The 8,638-nt window shown below is 49.2% G+C and overlaps 1 protein-coding gene across 1 annotated transcript; it reads right to left on the bottom strand.

Moving 5' to 3' along the window:
* Positions 1-2,042: 2,042 nt before the first annotated feature.
* On the bottom strand, positions 2,043-7,423 carry LOC123507125 (homeobox protein Nkx-2.1-like). The gene is made up of 3 exons (XM_045259717.1): positions 7,333-7,423; positions 6,759-6,972; positions 2,043-6,052 (listed from the first exon to the last, which is right to left on the bottom strand). The coding sequence occupies exons 1-3, from the start codon at positions 7,387-7,389 to the stop codon at positions 5,820-5,822; spliced, it is 504 nt and encodes a 167-aa protein (XP_045115652.1). The 5' UTR covers positions 7,390-7,423; the 3' UTR covers positions 2,043-5,819.
* Positions 7,424-8,638: the final 1,215 nt, after the last annotated feature.

Below are 8,638 nucleotides of genomic sequence, written 5' to 3'. Positions count from 1 at the left end.
GAGAGAGCGATGGAGTGGAAAGGGAACAGAAGAGAGGGGATAATGAGGAGGAAGAGGAGGAAGAGGAGGAGGAAGAGAAGGAAGGCGACGAATACGAAAGTAAAGTATTATTATTTTGTTATTAAGAGAGAGAGAGAGAGAGAGAGAGAGAGAGAGAGAGAGAGAGAGAGAGAGAGAGAGAGAGAGAGAGAGAGAGAGAGAGAGAGAGAGAGAGAGAGAGAGAGAGAGAGAGAGAGAGAGAGAGAGAGAGAGAGAGAGATCAAACGCTTTATTAAGTAGACGTGTTGTGGTGAAAAGAAAGAGAATGAATGAGATAGGATTCCATGAACGAGAGAGAGAGAGAGAGAGAGAGAGAGAGAGAGAGAGAGAGAGAGAGAGAGAGAGAGAGAGAGAGAGAGAGAGAGAGAGAGAGAGAGAGAGAGAGAGAGAGAGAGAGAGAGAGAGAGAGAGAGAGAGACCCAGCATCCAGTATTACATCCTCTCACCATCTGTTTCCCCTCACTTCCTCTTTCCCATATTACTCTCCCCTCACCCAGCTACCCTCTTCACATATCTCCCTTTTTCTATCTACCCTCTCCCATCACATCCCCTTCCCTTCCATGCTTTCCCTTCCCAACATATCCCCTCACACCAACGCGCCTCCCTTCCTTCTCCCCTCACTTCCCTATCCTTCCCTTCACTTTATCTGTTCATCACTGTCCGTCCTCTTCTCCTCCTTCGCCTCTTCTTCCTCTTCCTTTTCCTCGTTTCTCATTTTGTTCCTCTTTAAAATTTTCTTTCTTATTCCTTTCTCATCTTTTTCTCCTCCCTTCCATCCTTATGCCTTACTCTCTTAGTCCTTCGTCATCTTTCTCTCCTCCTTCTTCTCTTCCTCTCTTCCCATTCAATTATTCACTGTACCTTCCTTTTCCTCTATTCCTCCTCTTCTTCTATCACTATTTTTCCTCTCCTACCTTCATTTAATCCCTCTGTATCTTTCTTTTCTCTTACCCCTTCCACATCCTCTACCATCCATCCCCTCCTCCTCCTCTTTCTCCTCCCTCCTCTTCCTCCGTCCTCCTCCTCCCCAGTCGAGTAAATCATATCATCTGCCTTTTACCTCCTGGATCCGGCAAGGTAGCGTTTAATACCTGTCCGCTTATTACGAGGGAAGGCAATAATACGTGTTTTGCCGCGCCCTTTTTACGTCTGGCTCGCTCCGGGCTTGTTAGACGCGCCAGCACTGAGCGACGCGGCCTCCTCCCATTCTTTCTGTGCCCTCCTAACGCTTGCTCTTCATCCCAATGTTTCGCGAAGGGAGTAATTGATAGGGTGGTTCAGGGGTAAGCGTGGTGGTGGTGGTGGTGGTGGTGTGTGTGTGGGGGTGTATGTGTTTGATTATTTTTGTTTTGTTGGCTTTGCTTATATTGATCTTTTTTATGTTTCTATTATTAGTGTGTTGATATGTTTGTGGTTTTAAATATGTGTGTGTGTGTGTGTGTGTGTGTGTGTGTGTGTGTGTGTGTGTGTGTGTGTGTGTGTGTTGTGTTGCTTATTTGACCTTTTGCTTCTTTTTGTAATGTAACTTTGCTTAATTATTCTTCTGTATCTCTCTATCTCTCTCTCTCTCTCTCTCTCTCTCTCTCTCTCTCTCTCTCTCTCTCTCTCTCTCTCTCTCTCTCTCTCTCTCTCTCTCTCTCTCTCTCTCTCTCTCTCTCTCTCTCTCTCTCATAATGTATTGCAGGAGGCCATTCATTTTTTCCATTAGTTTCTCTCCTCATCTCTCCATCTTTGCATTGGTCTTACCTTTCCTTTGCGTGTACCTTCAGTTTCCGTATTGACATCGTAAGCACCATGGATTTGCTCATCTGCAGTGGCGGCGGACTCTGTTGTTTGTTCTGCTCATTTGCTTTCACTCGTTTATTTCTCCGTATCTCCTCTTTTCCATCAGTCACTTTGTAATTCTCGTCACAGTTACTGTGACTTTATCTTGGCCTTCTGTTGGCAAGGGGTTTTCTCGCTGCGTCTCAGAGTGAAAACAGAGGATGAAATAAATACGCAGATGTGAATTATTTGTTTATTTGTTCAAAAAATCTATGTACTAAAAATGGGTGAACCTTTATATTTTCGTCTAAGACCGAAGGAAGGTGCACGAGTCCCTCGCCGCTGCAGCGCTGCAGGGCACGACCCGTTAGCTGTGGCTTGCCGCCAGCAGCCTGCCGCGCCTTGCTTCTTACTGGCCACTCGACTAGTGATTCAGCTTGGCAGGACAGCAAATGTGACCCCGGGTTGGGAGGTCACACTTCATGGGTCTCAGGATCCGTGCATCACCCTGAGTCAGGAGGGACCAGTGCACCCTTCCCTCTCAGGTCACGTGGGTGGATCGTCTGCCGCGAGTGGTTCTTACCGCTAGGACCTTAGGAAGGCATTTTGATTGGCTGAACGTGGCTGGCGGGGCGCCGGTGACTGGTGTGAGGCGTGACTAGGGAGTGTGTGTATGGGACTCGCGGCACACGACCCGCCACCTGACAACTGCCTCCGCAATACTCTACATCTCTGTGAAAGACTTGTTGGTGTTTTAGATTTCACATCGTCAAACTGATCTAACAATGGCCGAGGTGGTGTGTGGCGACGGCTAGGGCGGCACGGATCACCGGCGTGACCGCGGCTGCAGCAGCAGCAGCAGCAGCAGCAGCAGCGCGCGAGCAGCGACAGATCCCCGTGGCCCTGCCGCTAATACTGTCACTCACAGTCTTACCAGTAAATACTAAACTTAGGCTTCAAGTGCATAACTTTAAGTTAATGGATCAAAGGTGAAGGAATGTGCCCACAGTACAATGCTATAGAGTCTGTACACTTTTATACAAGCTACGCTTATGTACAACAACACCATTTGGCACTATAACAGCACTATACCGTGTGCTAGAGTTACGTATGTATGTCTAAAGTGTATAGAGGTATGTATATGTATATATACATAAAACTATGTATTTATACATGTACCGGACGCGAAGACACTACAGCAGCTTGGCCGTGACCTTGTCCGGGACGACTACCCGGGCCATGGGGCGGCCAACCTGTGCGGGGCGAGGCGCCGCGTGTGCTAGCTGCAGCCTCGCCCCCTGCGTGTGGTGGTGACGCCTGTGTACTGTACGTGGACAAGGACAGAGTCGCTCGGCCTCGGCAGCAGCGGGCCGCCGGGCTGCGCAGCGACGGTGTAACAGTTGTGTTTCGGTCACAGCTCTGGATCAGAGGGGCGTGCTCTGGTGCAGCACGGCAGACACAAGCGTATGACCCTTGCTGAAGGTGCAGCGGAGCCTCGTCCTTCACAATAGAGGAGAGTGGCGCGGGCGCGCAGGCGCGGGGTTGGGGGGAGGAGGGTTCTCTCCGCTTTGGCATTGTACACTCTCCCGCGACACCCGCGCCCCGCGGCTGCTCGCCCTGGCACATTTTCGAAGCGTTGTTTGATTATCATCTGCATTTGAGCATTTTGGACCTGGCGGAGCATTGTCCTGCCGCGCCGTGGAGCAGCCCCGTCCGGGCGTGGTAATGAAATACACACTAGCGACTCCTGGTCTCCAGAGACGCGGTGCCTTACTTGCTGCGCTGTCGCCCCTTCGCTAACACTAATGGGACGGCCAGCACGATGTTCGCATTTTGTTTTACACATATTACTACGTATTAGTGACGGGACTGTTCCTTTGGGGGTGGGCTTGAAGCGCGGACACTTGTCTGGCCGCCAGCCAAGGGTGCAACCAAGGTGTTCCAGGGGCGTGGTGGTGTGCCGAGGCCTGCTTGTGAGTATATGCGTGATGTGATTGTCACGGCAACAGCTTCTCTGCCGCCGGGCCTCCCCAGCCTCTCACACTATCTCGGCGGCTGCCAACTCCAGTCTGGCACTAATAGTGTATTTACAAGATGAAACGTAATATGTCGTAGTGTCAGCATGATGTGCAGAGACTTCGGCAGAGAACGATAAACAGCTACCCTGAGGATCTCTATTGCTTTGAAGAACGGTCAGTGCTGCGGGACGCCGCTGGGCGTGTGGCGTGGCTGCGAGGGCGTCGTTGTGATCGGCGTGTGGCGCAGCGCCGTGGCCAGGCAGGAACACCTTGCTGAGGGGCACAGCTCCCCTCTCACCTACACTCTCCCTCGCCTCTCCCTCTTCTTATCTCTCTTCTAGAAACACTCTCCCTCCCTCCCTTCCCTCCCTCTACCCCTCCGATCCGCATCGGGGTGTGTTCGTTCGTTCGTTCCTCGTGGCCACCACCGCACAGGATCATGTCGGCACGAGGGACACGCTCACCACACTCACCACTACCACTACCACTACCACTACAGCCGCTACTACCACTATCATCACAATACTGCCGCTACCACTACTACTCCCGCTAATGCCGACCCTGCGAGGAGGGACACTGAGATAAGGCATAACAAGGCGCTTCGAGTGCCGCCTCCCCCCGCCCTGGACCCCCTCGGCAGGGCTCCGTCAGGCGGGTCTCTGTGGGCCTTGAGCCTCGAGTCTCAGGTGTGGACTCGACCAGGTGGATGTGAGTTTTGGCGACTTGCGTATTTGCTCCACTAAGGTTCTCTCCACCAGACGCGGGCACCGGTCCTCCCGCTGCCCGGCCTGGCGAGGAGCAGGACGCCCAGGACAGTTGTCAAGTAACACTCTGCACTCACTCCTGCGCCACAAAGCGTCTTCCCTCACTCGTTGGTCCGGTGACGGGCTGCCAGTCATTTAGTGTTGCAGTGACGGATCGCCAACATGTCAAGTGACTAGACTGAGAGAAACTAGATGCGCTGGAGTGGAGTGCGTGCATTGACGCCTGGCCGCAGACGTGTCTGCTGTCATCTCACCTGCCTTACAGCTACTTAACCTTATGGTCGAAGGTGACTTACTGCATTAGGACTAACAGAGGAACAAGGTCGTTCGGCGATCACGTGACAACTATAGATACTTTTTTTTTTTAACAATGGTATTTCTACTCTGTGTATTTATGTATAAGTAGATAGTGTACAAAACTAACTGACATGGGCATACACAGATACACGTGGACACAGGCAGCGTGTCCATCACTCGTCTGTTAAAGGGACATTTTTTTTTTAGTGTTTTTTGACATTTTCTTACCTCCACAATTAATTATCTTAGACTAAAGAAATCAATAAATAAAAAAAAAAAGACAAATTCAATTATTCTTGGCGTAAATGTGAAGGCTGGCACACACACACACACACACACACACACACACACACACACACACACACAAGTGAAGCAACTTTTCGAAGCCTCATTTCTGCCACTGACGCTTCGGAACACTGTGTTAAGTCTCGGTGCTTCAACTCAACCCAACACGGACTTTAAGGACTTGATTTGCGTCCACCGCTTTGTGTGTGTGGTGCCGGCTGAGGGGAGGAGTTGTAGGGAGGTGGAGGGGCAGGTGGAGGGGGAGAAGGTCGGGGCAGGACGGGGTTCGAATGGGATAGATTCACACGTGTTCACTTGTGTTCATTGTTAACTTGGACTTGAATCCTCTAAATTTTAAAGGAAATGTGTATTAATGGCAAGGAGAGGAGAGAGATGGGAGGAGGAGGAGGAAGAGGAAGAGGAAGAGGAAGAGGAGGCAAAGAACTTAATACATCATGAAAAAAAACTAATAAATATGAACTAAACTACACAAAAATCAGGGAATGAGGAATGGGCGCCTTTGAAGTGTATGGGCTTGGGAGGAAGGGACAGATGTGGGCGTGCTAGGGTGGGCGTGGGGGGGAGGAACCTGAGGTACTATCGGGCAGGAACTAATGGGCGGGAACTAGAAATATTGGGCGGGATTGTTGGTTCACCAGGTGCGGCTTTGTAAAGGGAAGTAACACATGTTGGGCGGGTTGTGCGGGGTGGCGGGCGGCGTGACCATGTGGTGTGTGGGCGGCGTCATGCGGGCGTAGTCCCCACTGATGGAGGACACGGGCGGCAGGCAGGCGGCGGAGGCAGAGGAGACGCCGCTTACCACAACAGGCTCGGTCATCATGGGGGAAGAGCAGCCGCCCCCCAGGTCACTAATCACATGGGAGCCTGGGGGAAGAGCACAGGGAGTTAACACACACACACACACACACACACACACACACACACACACACACACACACACACACACACACACACACACACACACACACACACACACAGGTAACATAAGTGGTGTTCCTGGTATACATTGATTATTGGTTTATTTATTTTTGGAGGTAGAAGACAAGAAGACTGGGCTGTGTGTGTGTGTGTGTGTGTGTGTGTGTGTGTGTGTGTGTGTGTGTGTGTGTGTGTCTGTCCGTCTATATTCATTATTTTCCTTTGTTTTCATCTTTATTATACCTCACAAAACATTCGTCTTCTCATTTATTCATTCGTTTTGTTAGTCAGTTTGTCAGTCAGCGAATAAGTCACTCATTCAGTAAGTCATTCACTCATATACACATTGTCTGTCAGTCAGCTTTTCATTCAATCACTCACTCACTCACTCACTCACTCACTCACTCACTACATTCCCTTTTCCTTACTTCTTTTCATGTCACCTCACCTCATTCACTCACTCACACACACACACACACACACACACACACACACACACACACACACACACACACACACACACACACACACACACACACACACACACACACACACACACACACACACTTCATTCCCTTTTCCTCCTTCTCTTTACTCGACTCATTCTCTCTTCCTCACACACACTCACTCACTCACTCATTCATTCACTCACCGGAGAGATGCACGGAGCCGGAGTAGGAGGTGGGCGTGTGGTGGTGGTCGGCGTGGTGCTGCTCGGCCGCGTGGTGTACGGGCGGGGGCTGCGAGGTGAGGGGCGTGGACGAGGGCGTTGACTGCGTGGCCCCGTCCTGGTCATCGCCCGTGGGACAGGGCTTGCCATCCTTCACCAACACGGGAACTGCCACACGACGCGGAGATCCCACTGACTGTATCGGCAGGAGGAGGAGGAGGAGGAGGAGGAGAGCGTTAATTTGGACACTGAAGAACAAGTGAAGACGGAAAGAAAATGGACATAAGGAAGGAATAACAATCTTTTCAGTACCATGACACGTTTTCATGTCTATTCTGGTTACTATTAGACGATTTTATACAGCTTCAGAAACTTATGTGACGATTAGAAATTAGTGAAGACTCTGGCCATTAATCTTCTGACTGCCATAGACTCTTCCTAATGTAAATAAAACTCATGCATCCTAGTAATGAAAGGGTTAGGTTAGGTTAGGTTAGGTTAGGTTAGGTTAGACACACCAAGGGACACAAGGGACAGGTGGACACGGGTTCCTTACCTGTGAGGCGGACGTGTTTTGTTCGGACATGGCCTTCTCCTTGGCCGCCCTCTTCATCTTGTACCTGTGATTCTGAAACCAGATCTTCACCTGCGGGAGAGACGAGAAGCAGGTGTGAGTGGTGGTGGTGGTAGTGGTGGTGGTGGTGGTAAAGGTTGTGGTAAAGATGGTGATGGTGGTGGTGATGTTTAATTTGGTGATGTGATAATGTGGTGAATATATAGGTGGAAGATAAACACACACACACACACACACACACACACATGATCTTGCCAATTATCTATCCATCTTGTGTATTTCAACAGGCTCAGCTACTCTTTTCGTATGCATATAGCCGGTTCCTTCATTATTAGTTTGAAGGTAAATTGTTCACCTCTCTCCTGTTCCCTTTACCTTCAACCTTCCTCTCATCTCGTCTCGTCAATTCTCATCTCATCTCGCCTATTTTCGTCTCATCAAACCTATTCTCGTCTCGTTTCGTCTATTCTCGTCTCATCTCTACCACGTGCTCTTTTAACGCCAACATCTTTTTTACCTTTCTTTTTTTGTACTTTTTTTTGTATTTTTTGTATCACTTAACGCGGCGCGGGTGTGAAGCTTTTTAGGCGACATTCCAGCATTCGTTAGCGAGCACGGCGCCTTTTTGCCGCCAGCCCGGGGAGGTTCAATTAAGTGTTGCTTGAAACTTGCTCCTTTTTATCGACCAAATCCGACAGCAACTGACGCATAATGGGCGACAGAGCCAGCCAATCAAAATTTTTACCGGTCCACCTGATAACTTTTCTATTTCTCGCTGTTCTCTGTCTCTCTTTTTCTTTCTCTTTTTCCTGTTTTATAATTTTTTTCTTTAATATTCAAAGCTGTGATTCGATTCTGTTGAAATTCTGGAATATTGTTAGTGATTTTTTTCTTTTTTCTCTTTTTTTTATAAGTTATTTTCATTATTGGGTTTATTTTTTATTTTTATTTTTCATTTCTTTTTGTTTTTCACCAGCGTTGCGTTGCTTTCATCTTTGCTTTGTTCGTTGAGATAAAAATATGTAACTTGTAATGAAATAAATAACGTATGGAGGTTCTCTTTAGTTATTTGTTGAGGAATGTGGACTGTTTTTACCCTCCTCCTCCTCGTCCTCGTCCTCCTCCTCCTCCTCCTCCTCCTCCTTCTCCTTCTCCTCCTCCTCTCAATTGAACGACGGTACGAAATTATCTCTCAGTGAATCATAAGCCTCGTGGAGATGGTGCTATATTCTCTCTCTCTCTCTCTCTCTCTCTCTCTCTCTCTCTCTCTCTCTCTCTCTCTCTCTCG

This window comes from Portunus trituberculatus, chromosome 21 (genome assembly GCF_017591435.1).
Source record: "Portunus trituberculatus isolate SZX2019 chromosome 21, ASM1759143v1, whole genome shotgun sequence".
NCBI lineage: Eukaryota > Metazoa > Arthropoda > Malacostraca > Decapoda > Portunidae > Portunus > Portunus trituberculatus.
Note: the sequence above shows the minus strand (reverse complement) of the source record. Positions and strands in the feature narration are given on the sequence as shown.

Coding starts and splice junctions, on each gene's coding strand:
- LOC123507125 (XM_045259717.1), bottom strand. CDS start 7,389: ATGAAGAGGGCGGCCAAGGAGAAGGCCATGTCCGAACAAAACACGTCC. Junction 6,973..7,332: donor AAAACACGTCCGCCTCACAG/GTAAGGAACCCG, acceptor CTGCCGATACAG/TCAGTGGGATCTCCGCGTCG. Junction 6,053..6,758: donor CGGCTCCGTGCATCTCTCCG/GTGAGTGAATGA, acceptor CTCTTCCCCCAG/GCTCCCATGTGATTAGTGAC.